The following is a 20,094-nucleotide window of genomic DNA, read 5'->3' as shown; positions in this document are numbered from 1 at the left end:
ATAGCCCCCCCGCCGCCGCCCCCCCCCCCCCGGCCACCACTGCCGACCCCCCCCTGCCGCCGTCACATACCTTTGCTGGCGGGGGACCCCCAACCCCGCAAGCTTCCTCCTGCCTTTAAAAATATTCCTTCAGCTGGTGGGTAACCCCAACCCCTGCCAGCCGAGCCAAGGTCTTAAGTTCTTCTTCGTCCTCCGTGTCCGACCATGCTGTTCAAAGGAGCTGCTTCTGAATCCAGTTTCGGAATCTGACGTCGCTGCACGTTGTACGTGTGCACGTACAATGTGCAGCGATGTCAGACTCCGAACTGTTTCCTCCAAACTGTTTCCTAGGATCATCCATAGTATATCAATTCCATTTATTTAAAAAAAAAAAAACTGCATCTATACAAAACAGGATGCATGGCAGGACTTTCAGGCTCAGACGATTAAAAGTAAATGCAAGCGCTAGAGGCCACTAGTGACAGTAGCGCCCGCCATTTACACAGTGCCCATGACCAAAGGGCGTCTGGCGCGAGAGCACAGGAACACCACAGACCTCATTTAAATTATATTTAAATGAGCGCTGCGGTATTCTGCCCCTATGAGCACAGCACAGCGCTCTAATCATAGCGGCGGAATAGCGCCTTAACCCTACACCAACTCAGAGCTGGCATTAGGGTTAAGGCTCTATTCCTGCCCTCACACCCCCTGCTGTCACAGTCAGGCAGCCCAGGTTATCACTTGTCAGCCTGGGCTGCCACTGTGTCCTAGCAGGCCATTGGACCCTCGGACCCCTGCCATTGTTAGTGCCCCCCCCCCCAGACAACGATAAAGGGGGGTGGAGGTCTGGTGGATCTCCAGCCCCCCCCCCCAATCCCAAAACAAAATCCCTGGTGGCCCAAGTGGGCTGCCAAACCCACCCCCACCCGCCCTGGTGGTCTAGCAGTCCCCTTGGATCTCAGTTTCTGTAACTTGAGCTTTCACTTAGGCCACCAGGAATTTTATTTTGGGCGTGTGGGGGATAGAGAGGCTTGGAGATCCACTGCATCTCTAGCCCCCTCTGTCGCTGTCCCGGTAAGGGGGGGTCTTAGGGGACACTAGGCCACCAGGGTCTTGCTTTTCCAGGGGCAGCTCCTATGTTTGATAGGTCCAAGATTTTGACAGCCCGGATCTGTCAAAGCAAGTGCGGGAGGATGCACTCAAGCACAATCCACCCGAACTTCCGCGAGACGATCTCAACGCTAATAACGTGCTTAACTTTGCATGTTATAAGCGATGATCTTTGGGTGGTTAACTCCTCACGCTATTCCGGTGCTTAATTCCCCACACTGTTCTGGCGCTATATTTAGGGTGCTGTTCCAGAACAGCACTGGGAATTGATCATCAACCTGTCAAGAGTAAGACATCAAGAGAACAGTGCTGTAGCTTAATATTCCAATCAAGTCATTGATGCACTTTCCCTAGAGGCAGCACCTTAGCTTTTACAGGAATAGGACACTAATAATCTGAAACTTCACAAATCTTTCTCCTTCATTTCCACAGTTTATGATCCTCTGGAGGTTACAGGGAGGAGAGAGAAAAAGAGAAAATGCCACCTTAGATACCTACGCCACACATCCTTGCTTTCAAAACTACCACCTGGAAAATCTACTGATATAGTTGCTAAAACCTTTATACATTTTTCTCCTATATTCCTTACATAAGTACATAAGTAATGCCACACTGGGAAAAGACCAAGGGTCCATCGAGCCCAGCATCCTGGCCACGACAGCGGCCAATCCAGGCCAAGGGCACCTGGCAAGCTTCCCAAACGTACAAACATTCTATACATGTTATTCCTGGAATTATGGATTTTTCCCAAGTCCATTTAGTAGCGGTTTATGGACTTGTCCTTTAGGAAACCGTCTAACCCCTTTTTAAATTCCATTTTACTTATAAACACATTATCTTTAATTAAACATCTATATATATAAAAGGTAACCCCAACGTTCTGAAGCCTCCACGGAAGTTGAGGCGCCCGAGATATCCGGTGTACCCTGGAGTGTCTGCACCGCCCTCGCGTCAAAACGTCATGACGTCGAGGGCGGAGCTATTGACACTCGAGGGCCGAAACGGCCCACAGCGAACAAGGCAAGTAGCTTCGAGGGACGGAGGGAGGGGGCCCCTTGCTAGCGCCCATTTCATTCCGCTCAGAAACGGGCATTTTTTCCTAGTTATATATAATCTTTCATCATGAAAGCCTGAAAGGTGACTCAACTTCACTCATGGACCTTAGCGTCTAAAGTTTGTTTGGAATTTGAATGCAGCAGAACTGCTCTTTAACAGCAAAAACCTGGTGTTTAAGGAGCATTTTAATAAACATGGTTTGATCTGAAGGTGTATGAGAGAGGTTACAGGAGTTTTAAGCCAACTGTAACAGAGAGGGTTGCTTTAGAGACATTTAATATGGAGTAATAGGGATAAATAATTTGGCAGTGCAGATTATTGTTTATAGACTGCTCTATGCAGTGATGGCTGAAAGTAGCATCACAGCATCCAAAAAGCAAAACAAAAATCAACTTCAGAATGTAGCCACTTGTCTGCTATCAATATCAAGAAAAGTCAATGAATGTGTAGCAGTAGAGAAAAGCAAATGAAATAAAACAGCAAGAAGAAAATAAGTAGAATCGTAACAAAAGAAGAACAATTACCTTATTCTATCATCTTCTGTCGTTTGTACCACTTGATCACGGCGCAGAACCTCCAAAACTTTCTCCCTTTCCAGTTCCACGAGAAAGCTTAAACTAAATTCTTCAGTCATCTTGTCCCTTTGCATTAGGATCCCAAAATAAAATATATGTATTTCTACATTCCAGCTATTTGGATTGTTACTAATTTTGTGGCCCCAGGTGTAATGTGCCCATACTTATTGCATATAGGTTCAACAGTGGTATGCTACAAATGCATTAGTTTCCCCAGAGTCTGACACCAGAACAAGATTCTCCTCCAGCAATCTTAAGTCTAAAGTCTTTCAGGAAAATGATTATTGAAGCTCTCCTTTGCTGAAGCTGCCAGTTTATAAGTGGGGGAGAGTGGGGGGAAAGAAGATATAAAGTGAAGCCACAGTGTATAAATTACAAACTGAAGGAACAGGAACACATTAAAAATGTATTTTTCAAGTTCTCACTTCTGGAATTTAGTTTGATGAAAAGTTCTGGATCCTATAGAAAAAAACAACAACAAAAAAGAAACATTAGCTTCTTACACTCTTCTCCAGCAAAAAAGAGCTGAAAACAGCAATGCTGTCATGTTGTATTTACTGATTCTATATATACATAGATATAGATACATATATATAGCAAAACAGTAGGACAATTGTCTGCCCTGTCCCCGTGAGTTCCATCTCTGCCCCCACAGGTTTTGTCCCCGTCCCATCCCCATGGACTCTGTCCTTATCTACAGAAGCCTTGAACACTTATGTTTTATATTTAAATCATTAAAGTATAAAAAGGAACAATATGCTTTGCAACTGTTGTGTATAAATCACAAATAGAAAACAAAGAGCAGCTATAATAACCCTCCTTCCCACCACCACCCTCTGTCCCCGTCCCTGCGGTTACTGCGGTTCCCGGTCCCCGTGTCATTCTCTACCAAAAAGTCACATAGTGACCATCGGAAGTATATTTCATAGACTATGGGATCTCTTATAGCACCAGCCATTTCAAATTCAAGACCAATTTGTTCATAGTCACTTGTCCATTCTGTGACACAATGTATTAGCAATCGTTGGAGGTCTTTTACTAAGGCGCGCTGGCATTTTTAGTGCACGCTAAAAATAGGCATGCACTAAAGACGCCCATAGGAATACATTGGCATCTCTAGCGTACGCTAAAAACGCCACTGCACCTTAGTAGAAGACCCCCTTTATTAATACAAAATTTTTTTTTTTAAACAGCATAAAGCTTATATAATCAATTAGAATGAAAGTAAATGGCAATCACTGAATCAGTACAAAGCATAGTTTCCACACCCAACGTTCACAAACCAACATGCAGCATTCGGTTTCATAAACCCTGCCTCTGGTGTAGTTACACAGATCACACAGATCACCCAGAACAGGAAACAAAACACAAACTTCATTTAAAAACTACATCTTATATCGCCAGCACAGACTAACAAAAGAAGTTAAAAAGTTTTACTTCAACTGATATGATCCAACACAGGTCAAATGAAGTTATTCACTCACTCAAATTGAGAGGACACAATGTTTCAGCCAACTTCACTCATTGCTCAGGAAAGGCTCAAAACGAGCATGATGCGTATGCTCATTTTGAGCCTTTCCTGAGCAATGAGTGAAGTTGGCTGAGACGTGGAGGGGCATAATCGAACGCGAACGCCCATCTCCATGGGCGTCTATGTCCGAGAACAGGTACGTGAAGGGAGCGGGACAGACCGTATTTTCGAAAAAAATGGGCGGCCATCTTTTTTTATAATACGGTTTGTGCCGGGCAAATGCATCGGATGTGTGCGGATTTAAGCTGGGCAGTTTTGTTTTTCAGCGATAATGGAAACCGAAGGCGCCCTGCTAAAAAACAAACAAATCCAAGGCATTGGGTCGTGGGAGGGGCCAAGATTCGTAGTGCAGTGGTTCCCCTCACATGCCAGGACACCAACCGGGCAACCTAGGGGGCACTTGTAACGATTTAAAATAAAAAGTAAAATACCTCCCAAGTCCATAGCTCCCTTCCTTTGGGTGCTGAACCCCTCAAATCCCCCCCAAAACCCACTGCCCACAACTCTACACCATTACCATAGCCCTTATGGCTGAAGGGGGGCACCTAGATGTGGGTACAGTGGGTTTTGGGGGCGGTTTGGAGGGCTCCCATTTACCACCACAAGCGTAACAGGTAGGGGGGGGATGAGCCTGGGTCCACCTGAGTAAAGTCCACTGCACCCACTAACAACTGCTCCAGGGACCTGAATACTGCTGTGATTTGAGGCTGGCATTCAGGCTGGAAAAAAAAAGTTTTTGAAAGTTCTTTTTTTTTGGTGGGAGGGGGTTAGTGACCACTGGGGGAGTCAGGGGAGGTGATCCCCGATTCCCTCCGTTAGTCATCTGGGCAGTTGGGGCACTTTTTGGGGGCTTGCTCGTGAGAAAAAAGGGTCCAGAAAAAGTGACCCAACTTCTCGCTAAAAACGCTTTTCTTTTTTCCATTATCGGCCGAGGGAGCCCATCTCTGCTCAGCCGATAAACACGCTCCAGTCCCGCCTTCACCACGCCTCTGACACACCCCCATCAACTTTGTTCATTCCCGCGACAGATTGCAGTTGAAGGCACCCAAAATTGGCTTTCAATTATACCAATTTGGGCGCCCACCAGAGAAAGGCGCCCATTTCCCAATTTGGGTCGAAATATGGGCACCCATCACTTTCGAAAATAAGGCTGATTGTGTCCTCTCAATTTGAGTGAGTGAATAACTTCATTTGACCTGTGTTGGGTCATATCAGTTGAAGTAAGAAAAAAAACTTTATCTTCTTTTGATAGGATGTGTTTTTTTTAATTAGCTTATGTTTGTTTTTTGGTTTTTTTATTTGTAGTTCTAGGCAGTCTTTTTAAACTACCCTAGAGGCAGGTGCATGTTGGTTTGTGAGCATCGGGTGGTATGGTAATGTAATGGAAGTGAATTTTAAAGACTGTTTTTCAGCCCTGTCTTGACCGACCAGTGCACTCGGAGTCTGTATTGTTGATTAGAAGTAATTCTGTTTAAAAAATTGTTTAACTTTGATTGTGTGAGAATAAGTTGGAATGCAGAAGATAAGACACAGCTCTAATTAATTTGGTATGTGAAGGGGAGGATGGCGCTTGCTTTCCGGGTCAAGCCTGGCCACCTGGAGTTGGAGAGCATGTGACCACGTTCCCACAGTATGGCTTGTTTACCTAAACAGAGAAGCATTCTGTAATTTTCCTCAGCTCTGAACATGAGCTCTAAGCCTAATAAAAAGGGGGGCTTGTTGCAGCAGAGTGGGGGGCTCATCTGTGAGTGGACGCACTGTGCAGAGGATCTGTTCCTGGTCTAAAAAGCTCCTGGCTTTCGCTGTAACGGGTCCCCCCAGCTGATGTTAGGAGCCTGGATGATGTAAGGGCCAGTGATGATGTATGTATAGTGTAATGATTATTGCTTCTTTTCCTGGTCTAAGAACTCTTAGCATTGCTTAGATGTAGAGACCAGTGATGTCATGATTGTTTATAGATAGGTATTGTCTCCTTTCAGTTAGATCATTTAACCATTGTATATATCTTAATCATTGTAGATTTTAGCTCCTCTAATAAAGGTTTCATTTATCTAATACGAATCCAAAAAAAGCCACAGTAATTAGTAGTTAGTGAGACAGGTTGTAAATTCATAGCAGTACAGGTAACTATGCTCAGAGAGCTTTCCCAGCATGGTACACAAAGCCATGAAAACAGGTCCACTCTTACCAATAGTGTCTAGAAACATAGCAACATGACGGCAGATAAAGGCCATATGACCCATCCAGTCTGCCCATCCTCTGCAACTCCTAATTCTTCCTGTTCCTAAGCAATCCCACATGCTTATCCCATGCCTTTTTAAATTCTGGAACAGTCCTCGACTCCACCAGCTTGCTCTGAAGAAAAGGTTGTCGTCAGTGGAATACCGCAGGGATCAGTCCTAGGACCGGCTCTTAATGTCTTTGTGAGCGATATTGCGAAAGATCTGTCTGGTAAGGTTTGTCTCTTTGCGGATGATACTAAATTCTGCAACAGGGTGGACACCCTGGAGGGTGTGAATGACATGAGGAAGGACCTAGCGAAGCTAGACGAATGGACCGATATTTGGCAACTAAGGTTTAATCCCAAAAAATGCAGGGTCATGCACTTGGGTCGCAAGAATCTGATGGAACGGTACAGTATAGGGGATGTAGTGCTTCAGTATGCGAAGGAAGAGTGGGACTTGGGGGTGATTGTGTCTGATGACTTTAAAGCTTTCAAATAGGTAGAAAAAGCGATGGCCAAAGCCAGAAGGATGCTTGGGTGCATAAAGAGAGGCATGACTAGCAGGAAAAAGGAGGTGATAGTGCCGTTGTATAAGTCTCTGGTGAGGCCTCCTTTGGAGTACTGCGTGCAGTTCTGGAGACTGCACCTACGGAAAGATATAAACAGGATGGTGTTAGTCCAGAGGGCGGCTACAAAATTAGTAGCTGAGTGAGAACGACATTGAGGTCCCATGACACAGGCAGAGGTTTGACAGGGGGCTTTGACAAAAGCAAGCCTCTCATAAAGCAAACTACTAGAGGCTGTCCAGAGATGTGCTTACCCTCTACATGTTGATAATAAGCACTAACTGCAGTGAGGTGTACCTGACTCTGAAAAGTGTAGAAGGTATTCAAGCAGGGTCTTTGTAGAAGAGAGGGAATCTAGGGCCTTGCCCTCACATCAGACAGCAAACCTCCATTTAAAAAAGAGTAACTCCTCTTGGTAGAATCCTTCCTGGAAGCCAGCAAGGCCCAGGAAACACCCTCCAAAAGAACCAAGGAAGCAAATTTTAGGCTCTCAACATCCAGACTGTGACCGAAGGCTGGGATACAGAAGAGATCCCTCGATCTGCATTATGAGGCTTGGAAAACATTCCAATCTCCACGGTGCTTTGGAGGATAACTCAAGAAGAAGAGAGAACCAGATCTGCAGAGGCCAGTTCGGCGCTATCTAAATCATGGTCCTGTAGTCTTGCCCGAGTTGCAAAGTCTTCCCCACAAGAGGAATGGGAGGATACGCATACAGAAGGCTTGTCCCCAAATGAAGCAGGAAGGCATCCAAGGATAGTCTGTCAAGGGCCTGAAGTCTGGAACAGAACTGAGGGACTTTGTGATTCATGTTGAGTGGCAAAGAGATCCACCGAGTGGATGTGCCATGCTCGGAAAATCTCGTGGGCAATGTCCACGTGGACAGACCACTTGTGCGGTTGCATAACCCCAACCCTGCTCAGCCTGTTAAGCCAGACTGTTGTTTTTGCCCGCCAAATAAGTGGCTATAAGGAACACGCCATGTTGGTGATTCCAGCACCACATCCTGCCTTTACAGCATTCCAGATCGTCCAGAGCTCCAGGAGATTGATCTGGAGACCTGTTTCTGGAGACCTTAAGTGTGAAGCCCATTCACATGAGCCCCCCAACCCAGGAGAGATGCATCCATCGTCAGCACGTTTTGAAGCTGAGGAATTTGGAATGGAAGTCCCAGAGTCAAATTGGATCAAATGGTCCACCACAGAGAGCAAACAAGCTCCGGGGACACTCTGATGACATCTTCTAGACCTCCCATGGCTTGGCACCACTGGGAGGCTAGAGGAAATTGAGATGATCTCATGTGATGGTGTGTCATGGGGTCAAACTGTGGAGGCCATGTGGCCCAACAACCTCAACATCTGCCTAGCATTGGCCTGCTGAGAGGATCGAACCCAAGAAGCCAGTAAGACTAGAGCAACCTTCTACATACCGAGCAGGGCTCCAATGAATTCCAATTGCTGGGCAGGGCGAAGATGGGACTTGGGTTAGTTTAAAACGAACCCTAGTGGCTCGAGCACCCGAATAGTCCTCTGCATGGACACCCAAGCATCATCTTCCGATGGGACTTGGGCTACTTTAAAACGAACCTTAGTAGCTCAAGCACCCGAATAGTCCTCTGCATGGACACCTGAGCATCATCCTCCGATGTGCTCTTCACCAGCCAATCATCGAGGTAAGGGAACACAAACACTCCCAGCCTGCATAGCAACGCTGGAACTGCTGCTGGGCATTTGGTAAAGACCCTGGGACTGAAAGTGGTGTGTTCCCACCGAAACCGAAGATACCTCCGGTGGGCAGGAGGTATTGAGATGTGAGTATATGTATCCTTCAAGTCCAGAGAGCACAGCCAATCATTTTCATTGGGAGAAGGATGCCCAGGGAAACAATCCTGAAATTTTCTTTGACCAGGAATTTGTTCAGAGCCCTTAAATCTAGGATGAACACAACCCCCCCCCCCCCCCCCATCTTCTTTTGCACAAGGAAGTACCTGGAATAAAATCCCCACCCTTCCTTCCCTGGTGGAACAGGCTTGACCACATGGGCTTTCAGAAGGGCCAAGTGTTCCTCTGCAAGTACCTGCTCATGTTGAGAGCTGAAGTAATGAGCTCTCGGTGGGCAATTTGGAGATTTCAGATGCCAATTTAGGGTATATCAGACATGGACTATTTGGAGAACCCACCAGTTGAAGGTTATAAGGGGCCGCCTTTCGTGGATAAACTTCAGCCTCATCCCAACCAGCATGTCATCCAGGACAGACCCTTTGACAGCTGCAGTGCTCTGCTGGAGTCACTCAAAAGTTTGTCCCTTGCTTTGCCCGAGGATCAGCAGGGGCCTTAGGCACATGATGTTGACTAGAATGAGCGTGCTGCAGCTGAGCCTGAGTAGGCTAGCGAGAGGAGGTAGCACACCTACATCTCTGGGAGTAGTAAGCACCCCTCCTCGAGTTGCTAAAAGACCTCCTAGATTAGGAGGCTGGTGCAGAAGGCATCCGGCGAGAGAAGAGATGGTATCAGTATGTTTCATGATTTGATCAGCGACCTCCTCAATCTTCTCTCCAAAAAAGTTATCCCCCCAGCATGGGGCATCTGTCAACCCCTGCTGAACTGTACGTTCCAAGTCAGAAACATGCCGCCATGAGAGTCTGCGCATTTCTAAACTCTGGGCAAAGGTGTCATAGGCAACCATGACCAAGAACTTACAACACAACGTGCCTTCTGCTGCTTGGCCAAATGGTGCACTGGTTTGTCCTGCTCCAGTGGGAGACAGTCAGCCAAGTCCCGCAAATACACATTTAAACAGCTGATAAGATTGAATTAGGGACACGAGCACCGAGGCCTGCAACATCTTCTTTCCAAAAGAGTCCAAGGTCCAAGCTTCTCTGCCTGGAGGCACCAAGGAATAGTCTCTAGAACTCCTGACTCTTTTGAAGGCAGATTCCACCACCATTGAATGATGAGGCAACCGGGGCTTATCAAAACCTGGTGAGCTGTAGATCAGACATCGTGTCAATATTCCTGGACAGGAAGTGACAGAGGGGACTCGCCTCACCCTATGCTTGGAATAAACTCCCTGAGCCCATATGGCAAGCCCCCTTCGTACCCATCTTCAAATCCTTGCTCAAAGCCCACTTCTTCAATGTCGCTTTCGGCACCTAACCATTGTACCTCTATCCAGGAAATCTAGACTGCCTCAATCTTGATTGACTGCACTTTTTGTCCTTTAGATTGTAAACTCCTTTGAGCAGGGACTGTCCTTCTTTGTTAATTGTACAGCGCTGCGCAACCCTGGTAGCACTTTAGAAATGTTATATAGTAGTAGTAGTAGTTGACTCCCAATTCTGAACGAGAACTTCCTGGAGTACCTCACAGAGAGGGACAGTTATAGCCTCCCTAGGAGGAGACTCGTAATCCAGGACCTCGAGCATCTTGGCCCTGGGCTTGTCCTCCACCTCTACAGGAAATGTGAGAATTATGGTCTGCTTGTCCTGGGAGAAACATCTTCATACCTGTTGGGGGCATTCTACAGATCTCTGACAGCATGTACCCTCCATGCCCCTCTGCCTCGCTTGGAATCCAGCAGGGACACTTACTAGTATAGAGAGAGAGAAAAAGAGAAAGAAAGAGAAAAGAGAAAAAAAAAGAGAGACTGACTATTGCAGACTTGAGAATGTAATGCAAGCTGTACCTTGTCTTTGAGGCTGACCAGAAGACTGCAGAGTAAAACCTATTCCTGTGCCTAAATATATTTCCTGCATTACAATAAAGGTATATTATATCTAGTTCCTATGCATGTGTACAGGTTTCTCTGTAGGTCATTCACACGTCACATGAAAATGCAAAATAACTTGAGTAATCTTGCCAGCCTGCTAGCAGATCAAATCAGCCAGAAAGTCTGTAATTGAAGAGCTTATTTCCAAAACCCACTGTCCATATTAGTTGTACTGAACTTAGAGGGTTTTGGAAATAAGCCCTTCAATTACAGATTCCATTAGTGCTTGCCTAATATTTTAATGACTTGGACTGAACAAATTTTTGCTTTAAGCCGATACATGTAAAACTAAAAGTGAAAGAAGGGAAGTCCAGAAGAGGAAACAGTCTGCAAACAGCACAAAGCAGACCACATAAGCAGAACATACATCTTCTATTCTAAAAAGGTTTTTATTTCCACCACTGCAGAAAGTCAAACAATGCCCGATGTAGCCACATTTCATCTTCCTAGAGGCTGTGTTAGGGGCTACAACTATTGGGGTCCCAGAGGGCACTTGCACCTACTAGTTAGTTGTTAATCCAAATTTTAAAAGCAGGAGCTAGCAGCAGTATTCTGACTCACAGAGCATCATCTCCTCCTTATTCAGCACCAAAGCAATGCAGGCTTATTAAAAACTAGTAAAAAAGGCCCGTTTCTGACAAAAATGAAATGGGCGCTAGCAAGGTGTTCCTCGGAGTGTGTATGTTTGAGAGAGAGTGTATGTGTGAGAGAGAGAATGAGAGAGAGACAGAGTGTGTGTGTGTTTGTGTGAGAGACAGAGTGTCTGTGTGTGTGAGACAGAGTGTGTCAGAGAGAGTGTATGTGAGAGACAGTGAGTGTGTGCCCCCCCACCCCCACCTCTCTGGTCTCAGGACCCCCCCTCCAGCCATCCCTGTCCAGCAACCCTCCATGCACCCACGTCCAGCGACCCTCCCCTCCTCCTCCCCCCTGCAGCCTCCCATGTCCAGCGACCCTCCCCTCCCCGCCACCCGTAGCTGCCACTGGTAACGCTGTCAAGCCGCTGCTGCTTCTCCTGTTGAGCAGCAGCAGCAGCTACAAAAAGAAAAAAAAGCCATAAATGTTTTTAAACATAAAGCGTGGCACCGCAGACAGCCATCAGGCATTGGCTGTCGGCTCTGAAGCCGCTCCTCCTCTCGCCTCTCACGTCGCTGCGCTCCTCCGGGGCAGTGACGTGGAGGCGAGAGGAGGAGCGGCTGCAGAGCCGACAGCCAATGCCTGATGGGTGTCTGCGGTGCCGCACTTGATGTTTAAAAACATTTATGGCTTTTTTTCTTTTTGTAGCGGCCGCTGCTGCTCAACAGGAGAAGCAGCAGCGGCCAGACAGCGTTACCAGTGGCAGCTATGGGTGGCGAGGGGGGTGTTTGATGTGCCGGGGGGGGGGGCTTGGGTGATGCGCCGGGGGGGTGTTTGAGCGGCGCACTCACAGCTGATTCCCAGACAGGAGGAGGAGTAGGGAAACAAGCGGAGCAAGTTGCTCCGCGTGTTTCCCTACTCCTCCCCCTGCCTGGGAATCAGCTGTGAGTGATGTCAGCCTGGCTACGGAGCTTAGCGCAGCAAACTCCAGGAGCCACGGACACAGGCAGCTACTTTAGAACGTTGGTTGTGAAAATTATTATATAGGATGAAGTCATTCTTTCATACTTACAGAAATTATCAAACTGTCATATTTTGTATAGTCTATAACCTTCACATGACTGCTTTTGAACTATCCAAGTAGATAACATTCCAGTAATCAATTTCGGGCAGTAGTAATGCTTGAACTAAAAAGCTGATCTCCTGCATTCTAAAGAATTTTCACATTTGTCTTAGTTTCCTCATTAGATAAAATGTTTTCTTAAGAAAATTAACTTAAGAATCTTATGTAAGCTTATAATTGGACATTATTCCCAAAATTTTAAGGAACTAACATATTTCTAATTAAAATGGAGTGAGCCAGTTTATAAATATTACTCCTATCCACTAACATAAATTTAGGGCCCTGTTTATAAAGGCACGCTAGCGTTTTTAGCGTGCAATGTGTATATGCCTTTAATATTATAAATGGGCATCTACATGGTTAGCGCACGCTAATCTTTAGAGCGCCTTTGTAAACAAGGCCCTTAGTTCTTTCCTTATTCAATTTTAACTGATGCTGACACATCCACTTCTCAATCAAATCAATGCCCTGTTCTATTCTATTTCTTGTTAATTCTAGAGTAATAAGAATAGGAATAAGAACCGTCATGTCAATAGCATATATGAATGCTTCAAATTTTGCTTCTTCTAAATTGTTGACCCAATATATGAAGGAAGATGTTAAAAAGAATGGGGGGGGGGGGGGGGGGGAGTGGGTAACTTTGTGGTTCCATTTACTTACCCTAAGATCTTTTTAAGAAACCCCTAAACCAATTCAGTACATTCCCACAAACCCCAGCCATCAATTATAACAGAATACAATAATGATTTACCAAATCAAAAGTGCTTTAAGGTCAAACTCTAGGATCAATGCTTTATTTTCCCCCAGACAGTACATTTTTATTATCAATGGCCAGGTTATAGGAAGGGTTGCCGTGATAACTTTTGTAAAAGTGGTTAAAAACTGGCAAATTAAAAGTATTGCAACCTGTTTTTGAAAGATGGGGCATTAAACTCTCTTTCAATATCATTGGCCTGATCCCTAATGGTAGGAGAGTTAGTATCAGAGGAAAATCCACAGAGGTGGAAGAATAGCTCACTACATATAGAAGTGCTCACAAGAAGAGTTGTGTAGCCAGCAGGGCTCTTCAAAAAAACAACAGGAGGATGAAGGAAAGATAAAATACTTTTATTCTTGAGAATACCCGACACAGCACGGTGTTTCGGCAAAGTGCCTGGGCTTCAGAGGTCTTAATGCAGCTTGTCAATCTCTTTGAACTAATGTGGATAAAATGCATGCTGTCTTGAAAAAGACATGAGGTTAAAAGTAGGGTGAATCAATCCAAGAGCGGTATATAAGTGCTGCAACCAAAAGTCGCCAGAGAGTTAGAATCAACAGGATCTAATATAGGAAAAAAGTGTGACTTTGTATTTCAATCACTGGCAGTAAAAAAAAAAAAAAAAAAGTTACCAGATCATCAGCTGTTAGGCAGTTATCTTCTCCAAAGAATGACTCAGTGAGGTGAGTTCTTTCAAGACAGCGAAACGTTTCCTGGGTTACTTTACAGAAGAGAGAATCAAAGATGAGTGGAAAGCCTTTTTGGCTTATTTGAATTTGCACAATAGATACTATAGCACTGTTTGTAATTGACAAGTGTAGGAGGAGACCTATGTTTTCTCTAAAGTGCATGACAGGTTTTGACTCTTTAAAAGATGCAGACCGGCGTTACCTAACGCTTGGAATAAAAATAGGAGATTTAAAAGGAAACTTGCATGAAGGAGTGGCCAACAATACCTGGGAGCATAGGATGGAATTCCAAGTGGAGGCCTGTTCCTTCAAATGAGAGGAGGGAAAATCAGAGGTAAAGATGGCAAACTAAATGAATCAATGCCAGAAAATTTACTAGTAACATTTGAAGAGATGATACGAGTAGGTGTGTAAGCAGAACACGGGAAGTAAAAGAGAAAGAAGATTAAGGTGTGCTGATACCAGGTTATGCTAACATTCTATAATGGAACACAGGCACCCAGATTCCATTATAGAATAGGCTCCTACCATGTGTCCTTGAGACACTACTACTACTACTATTTAGCATTTCTATAGCGCTACAAGGCGTACGCAGCGCTGCACAAACATAGAAGACAGTCCCTGCTCAAAGAGCTTACAATCTAATAATGACAGAAGAGATGGAACACATTTTGGGGGGATTTTACTGTTATCCTATATAATAAAACTCACCTCCAAAGTTCTAAAGTGCTTGGGACCGTGGCTCCCTCAGCACGGAGGTGGTCTGTTAGGCAGCATCGAACTCAATGACGTCACCAGACCCAGCTGATCGCAGGAACTGGCTGCTGGCACGCGCAAAAAAAAAAAAAGAAGTGAAACAAAAAAGGCTCGAGAAGCACTCCCGAACCTGCCCTGCTCTAACGAAATCCACAACTGCCATCAGAACGCTCGCACAGCACGAGACTGCCGCCCAGCTGAGGAGAATACCACTGCCCTGACAGTGCTATCCTGCAGAACCTGCCGCTCCGAACTGCCATCCGAACCCGCACCAACAAACAAAAAAAGTGAAGAGACAGCCTCCAGCAGCCTTCGGGATACACACTAACCAAAAAAAAAAAAACCACAAGTGAAGAAACAGCCTCCAGCAGCCTTCGGGATACACACTAAGCAAAAAAAAAAAAAAAAAACACAAGTGAAGAAACAGCCTCCAGCAGCCTTCGGGATACACACTAAGCAAAAAAAAAAAAAAAAACACAAGTGAAGAAACAGCCTCCAGCAGCCTTCGGGATACACACTAAGCAAAAAAAAAAAAAAAACACAAGTGAAGAAACAGCCTCCAGCAGCCTTCGGGATACACACTAAGCAAAAAAAAAAAAAAAAACACAAGTGAAGAAACAGCTTCCAGCAGCCTTCGGGATACACACTAACCAAAAAAAAAAAAAAACCCGTGAAGAAACAGCCTCCAGCAGCCCTCCGGACCCACACTAACAAAACAAAAAAAAAAAAAGGTGAAGAAACAGCCTCCAGCCGCCTCAACAGGGGACTTCACAAAAAGCAAAGCAAGAAGATAAAACCAACTGCAGTCTTCTCTGGACCAGGTTCACAGCCGCCCTGAACCGCCCTGATACTGCAGCACTAACAACAGGGCAAGCTGGATGAGGTTCACAGACACCGATCCTGCAGGCAGCAGTGCAACGTGTAAACCAATAGGTACAATTAAGGGGGCAGAAACTTTAAGGGAGGGGGCATGGAACTTGAAGGGGAGACAGACAAACACATGGAGAGGGGGTGAGAGAACAGAATGGGAGGGAAGGGGAGAGGAAAAATTATGCAGATGGAGGGCATGGTAAAGAGAGCACAATCCCTGGATAAAAGAAAGAATTCAAAACAGAAACAGGGGGGGGGGGGCACCCTTACATTGCCACTCACAGGAGGGAAGGGGGGAAAACTAACAGAAAGGGGGGGACTGCACTTCACACAGAAGGAGGGGGCCATGCACACATACACACAGTCTTTCACTCTCTGTGTCACTGTGACACACACTCTCTCGAACACACACACACTCTCTCTCTCTCTCTGTCTCACTGTCACACCCACATTCTCACACAGGCATACACTGTTTCAATGCCCACCCCTGTGGTCCTGCAACAGCTTAAAGGAAGGATATGGAGACACACACTCACGCTCTCTCTCACACACAACCAGTCTACAAATCTCTGTTTCTCACTGTCACACACACCATGTCTCACACATACACATACACTCTGTCTCACTCCCGCCCCTCTGGTCACAGAACTTCAGACACAAAGGGTGCGGGTACCTGCACTTTCGAAGGAATGAGGGAGTCATTAACACACACAGACACATACTCTGGCACACTGTAGCACAGTGTCACACACAGACACAATCTCTGTCTCACATACACTCTTTCACTCTCTGTGTCTGACTGTGACACACACTCTTTCAAACACACACACAATTGCTGGATTAAAAAAAGGAAAAGGAACTGAAAAACCAAACACGGGGGGGGGGGGGGGGGGGGGGGGGGGGAACGACCCTGCACCTCGGACAGAAGAAAGGGGTCATGCACGCGCACACACACACACACACACACACATAGTCTCACACACACATAACCGCTCTCTCTCACTTGCAACCAGTCTTTCACTCTCTGTGTCTCACTGTCACACACACTCTCTCACACACACTCACACATACACTCAGACTCACTGCTCGCTGCTATGGTCCCAGAACTTAAAACACAAAGGGTAGGGGTACCTGCACTTCTGACAGTATTAGGGGGTCATGCACACACATACACACATACTATGGCACACTGTACCTCAGTGTCACACACAGACTCTCTCTCTCTCTCTCACACACAAACTCACACTTTTCCACTCTCTGTGTGTCACTGTGACACACACTCAAACACACACACACAATCAGTCTCTCTGTCACACCCACACTCTCACACACAAATACACTTTGATTCACTGCCCACCCCCGTACTCCTGCAAGGGCTTGCTGGAAGGAGAAGAATATGGAGACATTATAATACTTTTCTAACAACTCTGTAGTTACCAAAAACAAACAAAAAAAAAACCCCATTGCTAGCGCCCGTTTCCTTTCAAACAGAAACGGGCCTTTTTTACTAGTTAGAAAATGATTTGAAATAACATCGGAATTACTGATGCCTAAATAGAGGCATCCCCTTATAGAATTGCCTCAATAGCGTAGGGATCTCTAAGGTTCTAATCTATGAGGATGGCAGAGACCTCTGGTGGCTCTACTAAAATACTGGACTTTAACTTGTGAATGCCCCCACCATTTACAAACAAGAGGGGGGGGGGGCTTTCCTGACAAGTGTATATTCCTTCCTATACTACACCTGTAATATGGTACTAGGCCTGTAATATGGCCCTAACAGCCCTCAGCTTTCCTAGCCTTGCTGTCTTCAGCATATTTTTAGTTTATTCCTGCAGCTGCATGCAAGTTACAGTGCTTTCTCAGGAAATGGAAAATACATGTTACATGTCAAGGTGACAGGAGGAACTGAGGCTATGCAGCCCATATTTGGCAGATACACATGGATATAACCTTGATGGTGAAGAGAGACTGAGGACTCTCCAAAGAAGGAGTTGTTCCTGTCAGATAGAAGGACACCAGGTGTTTTATAATATCTACTTGCTTGCTACATGGTTGTGGCACGCTGTGATCACGCTTTACTGATAAGGAATTAGCCAATTGCCACAAAATGTGCATGTGAACACAAGTAGGAGAGGATGGTAGAATACAGGAAATTGCCATTTTTGTATATTACTATATTGTATGATGGAAGGAAACAGGAAAATCCATATATGACCATAAGTTAGTTTAGGGGAAAAAAAAAATCACATGATTTGGGAGAAACAAAACTTACAACGGTATATATGTGATGGCTAAGAAAGTTTTTGCTGAGCAGTTTTGTTAGTCAGTCTTTGCGTCTGGCTTTTCTGTGTGACAACCTGCTCCAGAGAGAGCAATTATTTTGTATTGGCTTAGTAAGATACCAATAAAGATTTTTACTGGTTGCGCCTATATCTAAGTCTGATTGTCTCTCTTATTTCAGTCATTAGGGCTGAAGTGTTTTCCCCTCCCCAGGGGCAAGGGGCAGGATTACACACCAGTGAAGTAATGGTGGGAGAAGACCCCTTTCAGATGGAAGCTGGTTAAAAAAAAAAAAAACCAGCAGCCCTGTTTGAATTAGTTGGCTTTGGTTCCTACTTCCCTAGGTATCATACCACAGAGTGAGGGGAAGTGTCTTTGGCTCCAATACCTCAGACATTGTACCAAGTTACTGGAGGGCATCAAGGGACTTTGGCTCAGTGGCGTAGCCAGACCTGACATTTTGGGTGGGCCCAGAACTAATATGGGTTGGCACTAGGTGTGAGTAGTGTTTCTTGGGATACTCCTTAATAATGCCTTAGAGTGCACTTGATGATGGATTTCTAAGTAAACAACAGTCTGTGCAACAGCTCTACTGCATTAACACAAACCACATACCTGTTTCATGGAACACCATTTAAATATAGTGATTTTATCCCATATCTTGTATGTTTCGGGCAGGGGAGGAAACGGAAAGCAGCTGCAATCATACAGGCGATTTCCTGTCTGCCTGAGGTTGGTGATGCATGAACAGCGATATCAGTCAACTGATAAAGGCACAGCTTCAGCACCTCTAGCTCATCCTACCCGCAAACATATCAGGCTGAAGCACAAAGAGTGTCTGATTTTTAATTACAAAGAGAAAAATGTGCTTAAGAAGGGTGAGCCATGCACATTAAGCAAATCCCTTTGTTTGAACAAGGCTTGATGCTGACGGGAGACCAGCTGAAGAATGTTCAATGAATTTATTTCAAACTGAATCTCTTAAGCAGCAGTGAAGTTAACAGTCAGCATATCAGCTACATCTGTTTCATTCAGATTCTTCAAATAGCCATGGAAGGGGGAGGGATTCTTCAATTAGCTACGGAAGGGGGAGGGGAGCTGTTTACATTTTATGTATTTCATATTCACGGTGCCCTTGGATTTATTATACTGTCATAAAGCAGGAGCGTCTCTACTCACCCCACAATTTGCCCTAAGCCAAAGAACTACAAGGGTCCTTTAGAAAAAAAAATCTGGTACCTGTTAAATTATTCATTCATGGAGAATGGCCCAAGGTTACCTTGTTCCTCTCTCCTCATGCCCTGGACCACTGTCAAGGTGCCATTTTCATAATCCACTACTACCCACTACTGATTCTGTTGAACCCGTGCTCGAGTACGAGGGCCGCATTGTCATAATCCATGGCATGACACAAGAATGAGAGAAAATAGTTTCTAAGTGATTTAAACAAAAACCATATATTAAAAAGCCTGATCAACTCACAGACGAGGCGCCGACGACCTGCTCTGGGACCTTCCCTCTGCCGTGTGCGTTCTGCCCTGCATAAACAGGAAGTTGAAACAGCACGGCAGAGGGAAGGCCCCAGAGCAGGATGTCACGCCGCATCTGTCAGCTGTCAGGCAGCGCCGAGCAAATTACAAGCGCAGCCGCAGGGGTGGGAGGCGGAGACTGAAGTGCAGGAGGAGGCAGCGCCAATAGCATTAAATGCAGGTGCTACTGTGGGGCTGGGAGAGGGTGAGCCAGCGAGGAGACACGGCGAGGGACTCTGGATGGGCCTGAGACAAAACTGGGTGGGCCTGGGCCCATCCAGGCCCACCCGTAGCTACACCCCTGCTTTGGCTAGTCCAGCCATTTTTTGCTATAAAGAGTAAAGAAGGGGTGAGCAGTGACAATGTTGCTGAGGCTTCTGCACTTGCTCTGAGGTATTCATATAGAAGATGGGCTTCTAAGAAAGAATAACAGGGAATCCTGGCCCTAAGAAGCAGAAGAGGACACTGTGGACATCCCTGGGATCTACAAGGATAAGAGACTAACAGTAGTGATTTCATTGAGGTAACCCTGTATTTAAAAAATTCAAGGACTAAAAGAAATACAGAGGAGTATTTCAGAAGAAGAAAGTACTGGAGAACTGCTTGCTATTTTTGTTTTTCTGCCTCTGCCTGTACCCTTATTGCTGAGATTATTACTCGTTTTTGCTTAAAGAATATGGGCCTGGTGTTCAAAAAGGGTTTAAC

The 20,094-nt window shown here is 45.5% G+C and overlaps 1 protein-coding gene across 2 annotated transcripts in view; it reads right to left on the bottom strand.

Moving 5' to 3' along the window:
- The window catches only part of SYTL3 (synaptotagmin like 3), a 255,264-nt gene that overhangs the window by 190,606 nt on the left and 44,564 nt on the right, over positions 1-20,094 (bottom strand). For both annotated transcript variants that reach the window (XM_030198421.1, XM_030198420.1), the window contains exon 2: positions 2,670-3,179. In XM_030198421.1, coding sequence (XP_030054281.1) covers positions 2,670-2,794 — 125 coding nt within the window. In that variant the 5' untranslated portion in view covers positions 2,795-3,179. The remainder of the gene's footprint in view (positions 1-2,669; positions 3,180-20,094) is intronic.

Source organism: Microcaecilia unicolor, chromosome 3 (genome assembly GCF_901765095.1).
Source record: "Microcaecilia unicolor chromosome 3, aMicUni1.1, whole genome shotgun sequence".
NCBI lineage: Eukaryota > Metazoa > Chordata > Amphibia > Gymnophiona > Siphonopidae > Microcaecilia > Microcaecilia unicolor.
This window is presented reverse-complemented; position numbering and strand designations above follow the sequence as displayed.